This window comes from Drosophila rhopaloa, unplaced genomic scaffold (assembly GCF_018152115.1).
Source record: "Drosophila rhopaloa isolate 14029-0021.01 unplaced genomic scaffold, ASM1815211v1 contig_2, whole genome shotgun sequence".
Lineage (NCBI taxonomy): Eukaryota > Metazoa > Arthropoda > Insecta > Diptera > Drosophilidae > Drosophila > Drosophila rhopaloa.
This window is the reverse complement of record NW_025335083.1, coordinates 1,412,289-1,430,266: the sequence shown is the minus strand read 5'-3', so window position 1 is coordinate 1,430,266 and position 17,978 is coordinate 1,412,289. Positions and strand designations below refer to the sequence as shown.

Here is a 17,978-nt window from a genome sequence, read left to right as displayed (position 1 = left end):
TTTTCCCGAATCGATTGCTGAAGGTCTTGTGATATTTCAAGCCAAAAACTTTCCAGGTCGATTAATCGATCTTCACCTGGACGTACAACCCAGTCTCCATCCTCATGCTCTCATACAGAGTGGACAATGCAGACCAAACTCTCTCAAGGACTTTCGCAGCTAATCCTCATACTAGGTGCAAAAGTGACTCATGCAACATCGGACTTGCGGTTTGACCAGCTAAACCATTTTCCGGATAGGTTGAATCGGGATAATGGAAGAAAATGGCACAAGTACTGACATATCACTCAACCGCAGTGCATTTGCACAAAATGCAAACTGCATTTGCGCTGCACATAAAAAAAATGTTTTTTAGAGTATCATACAAATACTGTGAGAGGACCGGTATATTTAATACTTTAGGCACTTTTTATTATAACACGTCCGCTTTATTCAATGCATATACCAAGAATGATTAACATTGGGCTTCCTTAAAGATTATGTTATACTTAATGTTAGCTTAACATTAACAATCGATAGTTTATCGGGCGTAAGGTTGCCTACTACAATTCGGCCGTCCTGCGACTTGGATCCCCTGATCCTGAGATTCTTAAAACTAAAGTTAAAGCTAATTACAATACTCTTATCTTAATACAAAGTGGTTATGTAATCTTAAGTTTTACAATGTTTTCCTTTTTCCTATCCATGGTCTTATATTTTGAGCACTCCAGACACCCTTGTACGGATTTCGCGATACTTGAAAGCCTTCAACGTCTTGCAACAAGAACCTGTCGTTCCGAAGCACTTTGGCTATAACATATGGTCCTTTATTCTTGGGGATCAACTTTCTCGCAACTCCTGCTGTGCTATCAAAGTTTTTTACCATGACGTAATCCCGCTTTCCGTAGTCCTTGGCCTTTTTCTTTTTCTTGTCAAAATAAGTTTTATTGTATGCCTGTGCTTGATTTTGATTATCTATTGCTTTTAGTCGAATTTCCTCTAAACTTTCAGTAACAATCGTATCTTTTATTTCTTCTAATTTTTCTCTAAGCTCATCTACGATCTCTCCTTTCTGTTGAACACCAAAAAGCATCTTGCTCGGGATCTGTTTAATGCTTCTATGTATAGTGTTATTAAGGGTATATTCTACTTGCTCAATTACTGTGTCCCAATGTGCACCGTTTTCTGGTTCTGTAAGTTTTGCAATCATAGGGCCAATGCTCCTGTTTATACGCTCCACCTGTCCGTTGGCTTGTGGAGACCCTGTTGCAATTTTCAAGTGCTTTACGTTCCTCTGAGACAAGAATTGTTCGAAATCATTAGAGGTAAAACAACTACCTCTGTCTGATACAATCGTCTTTGGTGTGCTATAAGCCCTGAAGTAGTCGCTTAATGCTTTTAAAACTTCTTTTGTATTTGTTGTCTTAGTTGTGTACAGTCTTACGAACTTAGTAAAACCGTCTACAATCAGAAATATGTGTTTATTTGCTCTTCCTTTATCTACTGGTCCGTAGTGATCGATATGCAGCAACTCGAATGGCTTGTCCCCTTTCGGAATACTATGCAGAAAACCTTCTGATTTCCCCGTTTTTGGTGCAAATGCAACACATTTTAGGCAATTTTCAATGTGACTACTGCACTTCTCTTTCATTTTATCAAACCAATATGTTTTTAAAATAGCGTCTAACATTTTATCTCTACCAATGTGTCCAAGTTCATTGTGATATTTATGTAAAATATGACTCTCCATTTCTTCAGGGACATAAAATAACAATCTGTCGTCGTTCCATTTTCTGTACACGACCCCGTTTCTCATTTCAAACATTTTAAGTTGATTTTTCTCTAGCTGGTTTCGAACTTGTAAAATTTTTGAATCTTTTGATTGACAGATTAACAGATTATCTTCAAAACTATTGGCCTCAATCGTCAATATATGACACCTACTTAGAGCATCTACGTGCTGCATTTTATTTCCCGATCGATGAACTACTTCGTAATCAAAATTTTGAAGTTCGAGTGCCCACCGGGCAATTCTAGGGTTTAGGTCGACCCTATTTAAAGTAAGGGTTAAAGAATTACAATCGGTTATTATCTTAAAATGCCTTCCGTGAAGGTAAATTCGAAATCTGCGAAGGGCGTATATGATAGCCAATGTTTCTAGCTCAAAGCTGTGGTACTTGGACTCAGTTTCTGTTGTTCGCTTTGAGAAATAGAACACGGGATGAAATTTTCCATCCCCTTTCTTTTGCATTAAAACTGCACCGAATCCTAAAGAGCTTGCATCGCAATGTAACTCGACATCGTCTTTGTGATCATAAATAGCCAAGACAGGGGACTCGATTAGTTTTTTCTTAAGATTTAAAAAACAATTAAACTCTTTCTCTGTAAACGTAAAGTCCTTATCTTTTCTTAACATATCGTAAAGTGGCTTGGCTAAAATAGAAAAATCTTTTATAAAGCGTCTGAAATATGAGCATAAACCCAAAAAGCTTTGAACATTGTGTAATTTTTCTGGGATCGGAAAGTTTTCAATAGCGTCAAGACCTCTATCATCTGCTCTAATTCCTTCTTTAGTTATGAAGAATCCTAAATATTTTATGCTTGACTGCATAAACTCACACTTATCCAGCCGCAGCTCTAACCTATTATTAACTAAACGTATAAATACTTCCTTTAATGTACTTAAATGTTCCTCTATATCTGTGCTGGCTACCATTATGTCATCCATATATACAATAACTTTATTTTCTCTGATCAAATCAGAAAAAATCTTGTTTACGAAGCGTTGAAAAACGGCTGAAGCATTTTTTATTCCCATGGGCATCCTCAAAAATTCAAACTGTCCTAAAGGAGTCACAAAAGACGTATACTTTATCGAATCATTGCTCACGAATACGTGGAAATATCCATTTTTCAGATCGAGCTTTGAAAATACACTTTTATTGACTAGCTTATCCAAGAGGTCATCTATTAAAGGCAGAGGATAGTTGTCTTTTATTAGAACTTTATTAAGCTTGCGATAGTCTATGCACAATCTAAGATCACCAGTTTTCTTCTTTACCAACACGATTGGGGAAGCATATTCCGAGTCGCTATTTCTTATAATGCCTTTATCTAGGTATTCGTCTAACATTTTCTGAAGCTGATCCTTTTCATTATATGATAGTCTCCTAGGTGAACAACTAAACGGCTTCGATTTTTCTATGTTAATTTTCATTTCACATCTGATAAAAGGTATTTCTGGTCTTTTTGCAGTACCGTATAACGTTTTAAACATTTTGACAAACCTGCACTTGGTTTCGTAGTCGATTTCATTACCAATGCTATAATCCGGGAATTGATCATCAACTATGTTGATGCCTAACATATCCTCATCAAACGTTTCTGCTAAAATGCTCTTTGTCAGTTTTTCGGTTTGTATTCCTAACAGTTCCTCCTTAAAAGTTTTATTTTCTAATAGTTGGTTCTTAACAGTCTCTTCTCCTACGAGTTGCTTCTCAACAGTATCTCCTTCCATTAATTGTTCCCTAATAGTCTTATTTCCTAACAGTTGCTCTTTAACAGTTTCATTTCCTAACAGTTGCTCCTTAACAGTTTCATTTGCTAACAGTTGCTCCTTAACAGTTTCATTTCCAGTTAAATGTCCTAGACAATCCGTACAAACATCTTCAGATAAATCAGCCATTCTATGTCGTTGATCCTTCGTTCCACAATAAAGGTTCAAGTTGCAAGTGTGAGACAGTGAGTTATTTTTGTTAATATTACAACTACTATCCTTAATAGTGTCAAGGGTGTCTAGATTAATGCTTAAACCAAAGATATCCATGAAATCCCTTCCCAGAATTGCATCATGGCTCATGGACTCATCAGCGACAATTATTAAATCAAAACAAATTTTTATTCCTTTCTTCATGATAAAACACAAAGTTTTTCCTTTTACATTAAGTTGGCTCTTATTTATACCAAAATATGAAGTCTTAACTTTAGTAATGTGTATTCCATATGGGACTTTGGAAAGTTTTATAAATGAAATCGCGCTGCCTGAGTCTATGAGACATTCTGCAATAATTGGTACATTAGAAAACGAAACGAAATAAATTTGCATAGATCTTACATAATTGTTGTTGTCGCTGGCGCTCTTCCTCTTAGGGCATTGCCCTACGAAGTGCCCCATTTCTCCACATGCGAAACAAGATCCGGGAGCCCTTTTTGGCTTGCGGCAATCCTTTGCGAAATGGCCCTTGGAGTTACAGTTTCTGCAGCGCAATTCGTTGTTTCCAGAGGCCTCCCTAGATGTCTTCTTCGCTGCGTTGGTCTCGATTATCTGCGGGAGGCAGATATTTGCGAAGGCTTGCTGCATCTGCTCCGGGTTGGCGAATCGTTGAATGCGTGCTTGATCCCTTAAATTGGCTGATGGCACTCCTTCGATGATTTGTTCCAAAAGCTCATCTGTCTCCAGGTTGATGGGTTGAGCCAACATCATCTTGTCTTCGAAGTACATGGCAAAACGCTCGGTTTGTTGCCATTTCCGTTGCTCGAACTTGCGACGCTGCTCGGATTTTGAAGACATTTGCCCGAAGGCCATAATCAGCTGCTCGCATAGCCTCTCGAAAGGTTCCAGCATTCTAGTGGGGTTGGCGTGTAACCAACGCTGTGCCTTTCCCTTCAGCTTGGTGATGAACAGCATCCTTAGACAGTCGTCGGCCAAAACATATACTTGACCAATGTTCTTAAGGTGTTCCACCCAGATGCGAGCACACATGTTTTCGTCAAAGTCTATGGCTGCTTCTTTGGCGAAAGATAACGATGTTGCTGATGTAGCTCGGCTGGCAGCTCCGTCGGCGTTGAAAACGGCGGTGTTGTTGTTCGTTGAGCCGAATACTGCCAAACCACTGCTGTTGACACTCGATGCAAGGCCTTGCAGGGCTGGCAAAACGTTTGAGCTTGTAATGCCGCCACCAGATGCATTGTCGTCTGAGGTCGGTAGCACGATCAGACTGGTAGGGTTGCCAGACGATGCATGCATTTGCGACCGCGGTAGAATGTTCGAGTCTCCGAGGTTGCCACTATTGTCAACTGCTTGTTGTTGTGCGGCGCCACGTGTCTGCGCTTGTTGCAACAAATTGCGATGCGCACTTACTTCTGCCTGCAGCTGCCTTATGATGGCAAGAAGTTCATGTTGCTCAAGGGCATCTCGGGAGAACACCCTCTGAGAAGCCGCTGGTGCGATGTTCACGTTGCCCTCGGCGCCCTGAAGTTGATGGGCGGAGGCGTCGCCTTGAACTTCTTCTTCTTCGTTAGCGGGTTGATCTTCTTCAGAATCCTCGTTAACGGGTCGATCTTCTCCAGAATTTGGGTTGGCGTCTTCGCGTGGTGCCTGGCCGCGCTCCTCGGGAGGAACACGCCCAAGACGAGCCATCAATTCGGCCTTAAGGCCTTGAGTTGGCATTCCCAACGCGGAAAGCCATCTTTTTAGTTGAACAACCGAGAAATTGTTGAAGTTTATATCGTCCATTGCGTAGATTAATCCCACTTCTGAATTTGTGAGAGGACCGGTATATTTAATACTTTAGGCACTTTTTATTATAACACGTCCGCTTTATTCAATGCATATACCAAGAATGATTAACATTGGGCTTCCTTAAAGATTATGTTATACTTAATGTTAGCTTAACATTAACAATCGATAGTTTATCGGGCGTAAGGTTGCCTACTACAATACATAAGACTCAACTTCATAATTTCACTTTTTCTCACCTAACAGGTAACCGAAAGCTTTTGTCCTTTTTTATTATTCTGGAATGTATGGTTAGAGGGTTAATAATCTAAAATGATTGTCAGAACCAATTATATATTGATAAAAATGTATGGTTATTTTGAAATTTGAATTTTGGATGTAATGTCTTGAATTTAAAATGTTTACATTTAGAAAAGTATGGATATGGATACCAGAGTAGCATGTTCCTTACGGTCCCAATCTGATAATCCATGCCAATACTGTACAATTTTAAATATATTTTAATTCCTCAACATTCCAATCTTATTCTTCAAACATAAAAACAGCAGCTCGATTCCGTTGAGAACCCTTTTAGTTTGGATTATTTGAGACCACTGGAAACTATGCAAAACCAATTTGGCGAGAAAACATATGTACAATTTCTCCAACTACAGGATACATAAATAGTTCTGCTGTTCATTAAATGAAAAATTATAAGTTCCTTCTTTTTATATAATATAATCTGATATAGAATATTTAATGAAAGGATTTATTTCCAAGAACAGCGAAGCTATGTACAATTGTATAGATCTTTTCCATTTGCGAACTTTTTAGTAATAATTGATAAACAAAACCAAAAAGCATTTCCAAAATTAAAACTTCCTAAATTTCTGGTATCAATATCTGCTACGAAAAATTATTATATTTTCTGGTAAATTAAAATAAAATCAAGTAAATTTTATACAATTTTCTGATTCGGCACGCTAAAGGAAAAACATACAGAAATGGAAAAATATCCCATTACAGAGAGACGAATGAGAAGTTTTTATAAAATGTTGTAATGGTCTCTATCTGTTTTTCTTTTTTTTTTTATGGTAGCAAAAGTTTCTTATTACATATAAGTTTAAAAAATTTAGTTTAGGATCTCATTTTTTAGACCAACTTATGTATAGATTCCATAAAACCTAAAATCGAGTATTTATTTTATATATACCTTTGGGGTGTGTGCTAAGTTTATAATTAGTTGGCTGAAAAGTTTTAAAATGCCGATCGTTACATGAAATTTTTGACACAAAATTCTTGAAACATAATGCTACGATATGAAACAAATAATCTTATTTGTACCTAACCTTTCCTATTATTCACTAAGTATTCTTTTTTCTTCTTTAAATTCGAATATAAATAAGAAAATTCACTGACTTAAATCACATGCCGGGCATATCCTTGCATTTAGCATACAGTAGCTATCGCAGCCTGTCAGTCATGAATCACACTGCCAAACTAAGCATAACTAGCATGCAACGCTGTTCAATTATACACAAAAAATCTATTCCCAGAACTATTCAAGAAATTTTAATCCACACGCACACACTGCCACACAGTCGCATGGAGAAGCTCGTAATTGTACAATTACCCTGGTAAATTATTATGCGATAGAGCACGCAGCTTGTAAGCTAAAAAGCTGAAATATTTTGTACATGGGGAGTACATGGGGGAGGGTCATACCCTTTACTTCGACCTTTGCATGGGAAAACGAGGCTTGGGAGCTTCTGGGCCCATTTCCATTCGGCCGACATGTCAACACGTGAAGCTATTTGACTTATTTGTGAAACCGCATATCTTAGTATGCACATAAATAAATTAAGTACTGGCTAATTTCCAGTCGGTTCCATCGATGGCTAATGAATTATTTTCGATTAAATTGAATTTGGGTTTGTTTTGGGTCCCAGAACGCTGTCAGCATAAAGTAAGTAATTACACCCAAGTGCCTGCTCAATTATCTTTGAGCGGAACATTGCTTAATTGTGCACGGCACAGGCTGAGGGTGGCCCTCCCTGGCGTCCTTGCGCCCTGCTCCCCTGCTCCCCTGCTCCTTTTCCCCCTATTCTCCCCATCATGCCACACAGGACGACCCGGTTACCAACCCCAGCGAAGTGAGGGCACAAAGCTTTTCGCTTCAATGGAGATCTACACCCGCTGTTACCTGGTGGCTGCTTCGGATTCAGATACGGATACGGATACACTTGCTCCCCCAGCGGGACAAACGAATGCAAATGCAAACACAAATAAAACACAGACGCAGACACAGACACCGAGGGGGGGAAAAGGACGCCACTCCGGACTCGCTTAACACGTCCTCATTCATATTTCAATTACTTTTTATGTGATTTTCGCTTTTGTCATCCAGTAAGCCCGGCATATCCCTATTTATGTTTTTATTTTCACTTTCATTCCGACTGCCATTCAACTCTTGTTGCCCGCTTTTGGGTGTCGAGATTTGGTCTTTGAGATTACACGCCGTGTCCGGGATGGTGAAATGTTAATGAATATTAATGCGGCCGGTTTCGGTTTTGTGGCTGCTTATTGAGTGTGTAATTGAGCCCCAGCTCGCAGCGCAGAGAATGCTTCCCACTGATTTGCTAATTTAAGTTCGGTTATTAACGGATTGGCTGCCCCCCGAACTCACCTTGTAAGGACCCAGGTCCTGGACGACGCACGTTAGGAAGGCATCACGTCCCACGGGCGCTGTCATATTCACAATTGGGGAACTAAATTTGGGATCAACTGTAATAAAGTCAAGGGATATTTGTGTTGTGAGCGTAGTCAGCTTGATTGGAAAATAATTGGAATATTAAGATAAATGTGATAGCTTAAATATTGATTATTCTTATAGTCTTGAAAGAGGTTAGATACTATCAGGTATTCTCTTTTATCTATTGTATGTTATAAAATGTTGACTATAAATATTTTTACGATATTGCTATTCCTTTTGTAAAAATAAAATTTGACGATTATGTAAGAGTACGCTATCTTAATACATAAGATATTAGACATCAAAATCCTCATAACAAATTTCACTTTTTCTTTTACTGACGAGCTCTAGCACACGAATTAGTTATCCAGTAAAATCAGTCTGTATAGATAAAATAAACTGCATTATATTTGCGGTATACCCAGAAATGGCCCATTTTAGTTTATTTAGTCGGTTTTATTATACTTTTTATACCCTTGCAGAGGGTATTATAATTTCAGTCAAAAGTTTGCAACGCAGTGAAGGAGACATTTCCGACCCTATAAAGTATATATATTCTTGATCAGCATCACCAGGAGAGTCGATCTAGCCATGTCCGTCTGTCCGTCTGTCCGTCTGTCCGTCCGTCTGTCCGTCCGTCCGTCCGTTTCTACGCAAACTAGTCCCTCAGTTTCAAAGCTTTCTGCTTGAAACTTTCCCAAAAGTTGTCTTTCTATTGCAGGTAGTATATAAGTCGGAACGAGCCGGATCGGGCGACTATATCATATAGCTGCCATATAACTGAACGATCGGAAAAGCCATAACTTTGGTGTTTTTAAAGTTAGGAAGTTGAGATTTTCTATGGGTTTTATTTTTGGCTAATCATTCTGACCTACCGAATTTCATAAGGATCGGACGACTATATCCTATAGCCACCATATAACTGATTGATCGGAAATGCCATAACTTTGGTGTTTGTAAAGTTAGGAAGTTGGGATTTTCTATGGGTTTTATTTTTGGCCAATCAATCCGACCCACCAAATTTCATAAGGATGGGCCGACTATATCTTATAGCTGCCATATAACTGAACGATTGGAAATGTCATAACTTTGGTGTTTATACCCGTTACTCGTAGAGTAAAAGGGTGTATTGTATTCGTGCAAAAGTATGTAACAGCTAGAAGGAAGCGTTTCCGACCCTATAAAGTATATATATTCTTGATCAGGGTCACTAGCCGAGTCGATATAGCCATGTCCGTCTGTCCGTCTGTCCGTCTGTCCGTCTGTCTGTCCGTCTGTCTGTCCGTATGAACGCTGAGATCTCGGAAACTATAAAAGCTAGAAGATTGGCATTTTGCAAGCAGATTCTAGGAGTTCCTACGCAGCGCAAGTTTGTTTCAAAATGGTGCCACGCCCCCTTTAACGCCCACAATCGCTTATATACGATTTTAAAAATTTAAATATTTCGGAAAAGTAAAAATGCAGTTTTATTGTGTTTATCAATACCTATCGAAATGTAGAAGAAATTTTTCAAATCGGACCATTCGTTAAAAAGTTATGCGTGATCAAAATTTCTATCTCCATCTCCCTCGCACTCCCTTTACCTGAGTAACGGGTATCTGATAGTCGGGGCACCCGACTATAGCGTTCTCTCTTGTTTTAAAGTTAGGAAGTTGGGACTTTTTATAAGTATTAAGAATGCATCATATGAATAATTTTGGAGAATATAATTTATGGAATATTCTGCAAGGGTATATCAACTTCGGCTCCGCCCGAAGTTAGCTTTCCTTTCTTGTTAAATATGCACCTACTGGAATTCTTTAGACACATGCTGGTTTTCGTACAATCATAAAAAAATTAAATTTCGACTTAAAAACTGTAAAAAAATAAGAATTCATTTTTTGCCATTACATTTGGTAATATACCAACCGCGCATAAGAATTTCAAAAATAAATAAATCATTAACGCTGTTTTTAATCCACCTTAAAACAAGTATTTTTATACCATTGCAAATCGGACGGCTCTTTTAAACAAAACATCTACAATCTTAAAGTAGACAATAAATAAAATAAAATGGTCTCACAAACTTTTGGACTTAATCCTAAATAACAGAAATAAATGACAGCAAAATTTAAAAACAATGTCTGAAAAATAAGATAAAATTATCTTCCGTGCCTGAATACGAATTAATCATTCTTGTCTTAGGTATTTAATTGTATTTCAGACTATTTAAATGGAAAAGCGATTTCAAGTACTTTCAGAAAAAAAATGGTTCATGCCTTAAAAAAAGGGCTTTGGCCGACTACAACAACTCAATTATGACGAAAGCAGCCTGTGATTTAATATGGATTGTGGTTTATATCGCTGCCGAGAGTGTTTATATTTCCGACCTAGTCTCTCCGATTACCTCTACGCAAACTAATCTCTTATTTTAAAGGAATTAATCTTTTTTAAGACTCTTTTTTTATTGCACATAGTAATTAAGTCCGGATCGAACGACGTTAAAAATAAAACGACTATGTCATATAGCTGCCATAGGAACCAACAAAAAATGAATCGATAAACCAAGAAAGTTTTAAAACATTTACGAACTACAATCTATACTTAGTCGTTTTAAAAAATGACTCTTTTGTTAAAGCTGCCAGGGTATATAACCTTCGAATAGCCGAATAGTTTGTACAATTTTCTTATTTGTTATTCCTGTAATATTTAAAGAAAATAAAAGAATAAGTCTTTCAGAACAAAAAAAAACACAAAATATTCGCGTCACATTCGAACACGATTAACAAATAAGTACTGCTGAAATTGTTATGTGAACGGTGGAGAAATAGCATTTAAAAATGATGGAGATACTGGCAACTAGTCATATCTTAAATCCATTTGAGAATTATGTTATATGTTACCAAAAACAAAAAAGCAATCAAACCTCGGCAAGCCGATGCTTAAAATCAAAGAAGTTAGGTGTTCTTATGGAAGCAGTAAAACCGTTAAAAATTAATATATCTCAGAGTAATGGAAACATCAGAGCGCCTGGTGATACTGATCAAAAATATATGTACGTTATAGGGTCAAAGCTGTGCCCTTAATATTATAAGCGTTTAAAATTGGATTTCTAGGGTTTTCCTTTACACATGAATTATAAATTAACACAAGACTGCAAAATATAACTCCGTAAAGTTGCACGCATACATAAATTTTAAAATAGACAAATCAAGGTTGCACAATTTTTGTTTTTTTAACACTTAACACTTAACCAGAAACCATCAAAAATTAAGTTAAATGATTTTTTTAAATAATAATAACACATGAACTTATTTAGCCACGTTATCTTCAATCGAGAACATGGGTTCCTTTTTTAAATATTAAAGAACTCTTAAGCCAAATTATATACAAGAGTGCTTTCAAACTTACATCTAATCTTATCCTAACACAAAAAATCGAGAAGAGCTCTAATTGTTTGTTTAAAAATGGAATAAAAACAGTTTACCTGCGAAAATACAGTTTTAATAATAAAGTTTTTTAAGATTATTTTCTAATAACTTGTTGTATTCCAGAAGAAACTGACTTACCGATAACTTCAGCTGGCACCTCCACTCTCTGAAGTTTGCATTGCTGACTCATCAGGATAAGGAGCAGGATAATATTTATCGCACGGATTTGGGTATAGGTGGTTTGCATTTTGGATATATGTACTTAGATTTGTTTGATTAAGTTTGTCAGTGACTGGAAACCATCGAGTTGTTTTGTCGAGTATTCACTTGTAAATTCTTAAAATATGTTTAAAAAATCATGATAAAAAAAGACAAAGACACGTTTGTAGATTTAATATTATAACTATTTAATGCCAAAATTTTTAACGAGGTGTAAAGGTTCGATATCGTTTATATGTGTGGCTTTTTGAAAATGTATCGATAGTAATAGATTTGCATTTTTATTTAGTTATTGAGTTCGTCAAGAATATTAAAACCTTATTACCCAGTAGAAAGTCGCATAATGACACCGCTCGAATAACAAGCATGTATTTTGACATGTGTAAATACACATCAGAGTTCTCTAATCCGATCCTAGATGAAACTAAGCCGTTCAAATAGAGTGTAAAAGACAAACAAGATTTTCAAACTTGCCCTCCCAGAAACCGCTCGAGAATATGGTGTGGGATTGAGTGGGCAATATCCGCGCGCCTCGTAATTGGCAGTCATTAGCGCGCCTCTAATGGCAGCAACTTCTGGATATTGCTGTTGCTGTTGCTATTTATGCGTGTAAACAGGCAACAGGGCAAAGTTCAACAAAAAGTACTTGAAAACAGAATCAAAACTACGAAACAATGGCAAACAATAATCGCGATGCCGGTCGAAAATACGCCAAATTAAAAAGTTTCAAGTTTAAACCAGAGCCGGTGGCGGGACCACGAGTTGAGGCCCAAAGCCCAAAACACAAAGCACGAGGGCCAACGGCCTTCCTCTCCGGACGTATCCTGTGCTATCGAGGCGGGCTCAGCATATTTCTTTCTCCAGGTGAAGCCCGCTCTTGGCTTATTTTGCGTGTTCTGGCTGTGTAAATTCTGCAGGCGAACAGCTGCCAGAAATTAACTACCAGCCTGCAACTATCTTCTTGAAAAGGTGTTGCATGCTCTTCCTCTCTGCTCATTTCATTTTGGCTCGCCTCGTTTTGTTTCACGGCTTTTAAACGTGTCCGGAGGGCAAAACTGTTTACGGAGCGGAAATGAAATGTTTCGTTGGCTGCCGCACCGCTGTGAACTCGTAAATAAAGCATCAAACCGTGCATCCTGACGGACCTCTGATAGGTCTGAAATAGTTGTGCCTCATGCGGAAACTAAGATAAGTTCACCTCCGCTTTTTTAAGACCCAGCCCGAGTGTCACGAACTTATGTGGACGACTTTTGGGCACTGCAGTTGTAATCAAACTTTTCCGTTGCTCCTGAATCCGGACATCCAGTGTTCCTAATTACTTTATATGCAAAGTGGGTGATCAAAACCGTTTCACTACTTAAAAAACACATTGCTTACTTGCTTATAATTTGCAGGTGACTTAACTTGAACTCTTTACTTGTTTGCCAATTCAAGTGAACTCATGTTTGCAATCCACCTGCTACACATCAAAATACAATTCTTTTGCCCATATGAACAGACTGGCTTTTGACGCCTTTCATAAAATATATATAAATTTGATTGAAAACGCTTTCTTTTAAATAAGTGAATAATATATAAATAGTTTGTGTTTGCGGTGGAATATTTATTAAGAAATATAAAAGTTGTTGAACATAAACTGAACCTGTTTTACGTCGAATAAGAACAAAATAATTGTCAATTGAAATAATTTGTTCAGTTGCGATTTGTTTTAAAATTGTTTATTAATAATGTAGTGTTTAGTAATTAAAAGTTATAAAAATCAGTGTTCTATACTGTAAAGGGCAAAGGAAGATCACTTTTTAAACATTGATTATTAGATTCTTGAAATTTTATTTTATATCTCAGAATAAAGAAATCGAATTTATTTTATTTATGAAATAAAGTGAATACTAGACCAACAAAAAAGTAATAGTCTGTCCGACACAAATATCAATATATAAATCCTTTTATATGATTTGGGAACCTTGATTAACTTTCCAGCTGACTCGGCCATGAGTCTCAACATGCAAACGATTTTTGGTTTGAAAAAATAAAAGCCTACTTTCTGGCGCCCGCAAACTGACAGGAACCATTTTAAACTGACATTTCATTAAAATTCCTTTTCCCTTCCCCTGGAGTTCATATTGATTTTTTCATAATTTAGCGGAATTGAAAGCAAAGTTGCCGGCATGTGTGGTATGTGTCCTTTGTCATACACATAACACACACACTTAAGTCCGCATTGCATGCCCAGGAAAGTAGACTACAAAAGACAACCGGCAAGCGACAGCACTGCAAATGGTTGAGGGAGGGGGTGAGGCAAGACTGGCGGTAGGCACTAAAAATGTCTAGCAAATGGGCATGGCAATATTATTAATAATTTAGAGCATGCGGGCCACGTCAGGAGCTGGAGTCGGGGCAGGTGGTGGCTTGGCTTTAGGCCCATAGCCTGACCACAATCCGAAGCCATATCGAAGTGGATGTGTCGAAAGTCCCTCTTTGCATATTTAGTCATGGCGGTTTTTTTTGGAAATTTGGTGAGCGAGGGGATTAATAACTATCGAGAAATTAGGATCTATATTTGGTAATCATTAACAACTATCAATAACGATAAGTTTAAGGCAATCATCCTACTAGCTGAATTTCGAGAAATGGATGGCTGAATCTTTGAAATTTATACTTATTATTGTTTATACTTATTATTGAGTGATCATGTTATTTTAAATTTACTTTCCGAAATTTTATGTCGATTGGAGAAAAATTTCTATAATTTATGAATCACTGTTAATTTGAATTAATCCAAATTAGAATTCTTATTTGGGAAAAGACTTAAGAAATTTTATTTTTTTCAGTCTTTTATTTATTATATTGGGAATCTCATTGGATATTGAATGTTTTTCAAATGTATTATTATAATTTTATATTATTTTCTGTTAATCCTTTAATCTCACCAAACGAATTTGAAAGTACCAACGTCAATTGGAGATAATAAAATAAATACAATATCTCTGTTATTTCTTATTATTAAGTGAAAAGTTAGAAAAGGCAAGACAATATTTCGGATAGATCGTTTTATTGAATCTGGTTTTATATCAGAAATTCTAATGTTTTTGGGCTGTAACTGCTTCGAATAATAAAAGTCTTCTTAGCTCATTTTTTTAAAGCAGCCTGAAGCAAATATTTATGACAAATAATAAAAGGTACCCATGGCCACTTTGTGGCGTCCAAGTCATATATAACTTTTATGGTTTCGGACATGCACAGTACTTTTTCTCCCATGCCCCAATGTATATAATCAGCTGCTAAATTATAGCAAAATCTCCGCACCCTAAGCTCCCCTTGCGACTTAAATTGTGTGCCATAAGGGATTCCTTCTTTAAAAATAATATTTATGCTGAAAAGGGAAGCCCAATAAAGAAGCGATATACGTTGACCAAACATCTAGAGCTATACAATGAGTCAAAATTCAATTTCCAACGCAAACATTAATTAACACGTGATAAAGCTAGCTCTTTATCGCGATGTTACTTCGGCATTTTTCAAAAATATTTGCCTCCTGCTTTTTATTTTTCAATCCAGCCTAGAATAGGTGAAACCCAGTTAACGGACCCTGCATAAAATTTGCATAACTCAAACTGCTCAGCTGACGGCGCCTCTAAGCAAAGTTTCACTCGGATTTTCAGAATTTTCTTCACCGCTCACTTTCCAGCACGGAAGTTGATTATTATCGCTTGTTATTAACAACAGCAACAACAATGGTAGGAAGGCCCAGACCAGACCAGTCCCCCACATGCTGGCCATTATGTCAAACTGACGAGCGGGTTCACAAGCCAGTTCGATATCGCTTGAGGGCAAATGGAATTTTTGTATGCCTCACAGAAGTAGACGCCGGGCAATTTGCAATTGATAGTGTGGGCGTGTTTTTGTGTTTGAACGGATTTAAGGACTTAGCCCCAGGAGCGTACTGCAGCAGAACAGAGATCCCAAATTTGAGTCAACATGTTTTAATTTCCATAACAAGTTTTCAGGCGCCACGTGCACCAGCTATAAACTGCACATTCGGCTTTGGTTTAGGACCAGCTGAAATCACAATCAAGCGATAACAACTGATCAGGAATTATATGTAAAATGCAAATGATAGAGAAATGCCATAAATCGAAAACAGGTCCAGTCCACTCGTCCCCCAGGAAATCAGTGGGTGTGGGGTGGGGGAACGTATTATATCCGGGGCACCCCGAAAGCGCTGCAACATATTCGCAACAAATGGGCAACAGACAGCGGATTTGCATGGGCCCTGCGCTTTATGGATATCAATGAACTTTAAATTACAGTCGGCAGCCGTGAAACATAAAATATGCAATTGTTGGCCGTGTTGGCCGGCCTAAAACCGTGCACTCGTAATAAACAGCGTCGAGTGGCGGCCCAGACACATTTGTAGGCAAATTTCAGGATACCCATCAGGAGCACGCATTGCAGCTGGGAAAGCAAATCATGTGACGACCATTGACCGCCGAGGGTGGCTCGATTGTTGTTGCTTCATAAATAACTCGCCTTTTGTTTTATTTTAAACATAATTACAGTGAGCACGCAGCTGACGGCAAATGTCGCCAAAGTCGCGGCTAAATTGCCAACAAGCGGCTAAAAACGCGCGCGACTTGGCACGCGAGCGAGTTCTACTTGTTGTTGGTGTATCCGCAAAATCTGGCAAACGACTATTGAATGCTTTCAGTGGCCGAAATCAAAGCAAGCGATTAGAAAGCGATTGTTCTTTCAGTTTACAGTTGTGATTGCGACCATACTCGAAAGCTTTACAGAAAACAGATTAATTAGTTGGTTTTTGGAAACCATTTTAACACGATTAACTAGACTTGATAGCTAAAAGGTATTAAAGTTATTCCTATAAAGTTTATAAGGAGTTTCAGACCCAAAGTATTCGAACACTTTAACCCACTTTTCTATGGTAATTTTATTAGTTTATCTCCTTTGAGTTGATGAAACTCACTATATAAATATTGCACAATTGAATGCTGTCTTCATTCTATGAGAATTGGGCCTGCAGTAACCAACTCTTATCGATAAATTCGCTCAGCACAGGTCACTCCTGGCCTTTGAGCATCATTTTAATTCACTTGCAACACGAATGCAGCAACACTTGGCGGCAAAACACTCGCGATTCCGTTCAGGATTCAGTTCAGATTTCCGTTTTTCCGGCAGGATCAGAGTAGTCAACCGCACGAGCCGAACGCTGTCGTAGCACTGAAGGCACCGATTCGATTCCGATGGCGCCAAAGTCGCGTGAAGCGACTGCCGAGCGATCCCGAAGATGCTCCTTGGGCGAATCGTCGTCGTTTTTGGGGCGGGGGTGGGTGTGTGTGTGGGAGGGTGGTCTTTTTTAGTGGGTGACGGGAGGGTGGGCAGCGGCGCCGCGAACGAATCAGACAACTGTGATTTTTGTTGTTGCCGGGCCACATTTTATTTTGCTTTTTGTTGGCGGGCGCTTTTCACTTCGTTGTGCTTCTTTTTTTCTAACTTGCGCTGTGCGTGTGTGTGTGTGTGCTGCCCAATGGGGGGTGTGCTTGGGAAACTCACCACGACTGAAGCGCTCTCAGCTCGGTTGAAAGCCGATTGAATCGGATTGAAGCCCTGGGAAATTCTCTCTGCATACTTTTGGGCGCGCAAAACTGGTTCCAAACATTTGTGAATGAATTCTATTGCGAAGCGAAGGGTTAGCAAAGGGAAGGGGATGTGGGTGTTGATAGTAAGCAAGTGCGTGCGGCGGAATATGAATTGTCATTGGTCGTGGCGATTTATTGTGGGATGAGGGAAATCCCTCTTTTAGACGACTTCGATGAGGATGTTAACCAGTTTGGGTTCAATTTATGCTTCGAAGCATACATTTCTTATTATTCAATATAGGTAGCGGAGGGTGTTATCTATAGATAAGAATATACTCTTGTATGTATGTAAACACTTGTTGGCTTAAAAGAGTGGATTTATTTTTGCCAAATCGTTGCCCGATAAGGAGCCGATTCCCGATATTCCCACTCCTTGCTGATTTCATATAGAAGATTTTTTCTTGGTAAGTCTGGTTTTTGTGGGCCGGTTAACGCGTTGCATAAAGTTAATGTGATTGTATACTGCC

At 38.2% G+C, this 17,978-nt stretch overlaps 2 protein-coding genes across 4 annotated transcripts in view; both read right to left on the bottom strand.

Annotated features, from left to right (window-relative positions):
• Window positions 1–17,072, bottom strand: part of LOC108044938 (limbic system-associated membrane protein) — a 32,346-nt gene extending 15,274 nt beyond the window's left edge. The window contains exons 1-3 of one of the 3 annotated variants that reach the window (XM_044460282.1): window positions 16,788–17,072; window positions 11,777–11,974; window positions 8,163–8,260 (exon numbers count right to left, since the gene is read on the bottom strand). In XM_044460282.1, the coding sequence (XP_044316217.1) occupies window positions 8,163–8,260; window positions 11,777–11,885 (207 nt within the window). In that variant the 5' untranslated portion in view covers window positions 11,886–11,974; window positions 16,788–17,072. The remainder of the gene's footprint in view (window positions 1–8,162; window positions 8,261–11,776; window positions 11,975–16,787) is intronic. The other 2 variants (XM_044460283.1, XM_044460284.1) reach the window with 2 other exon arrangements.
• Window positions 3,945–5,473, bottom strand: LOC123037802. Its single transcript, XM_044460281.1, has 2 exons — window positions 4,094–5,473; window positions 3,945–4,038 (listed from the first exon to the last, which is right to left on the bottom strand). Exons 1-2 carry the CDS (start codon window positions 5,426–5,428, stop codon window positions 4,027–4,029), a joined length of 1,347 nt encoding a protein of 448 aa, XP_044316216.1. The 5' UTR covers window positions 5,429–5,473; the 3' UTR covers window positions 3,945–4,026.
• Window positions 17,073–17,978: the final 906 nt, after the last annotated feature.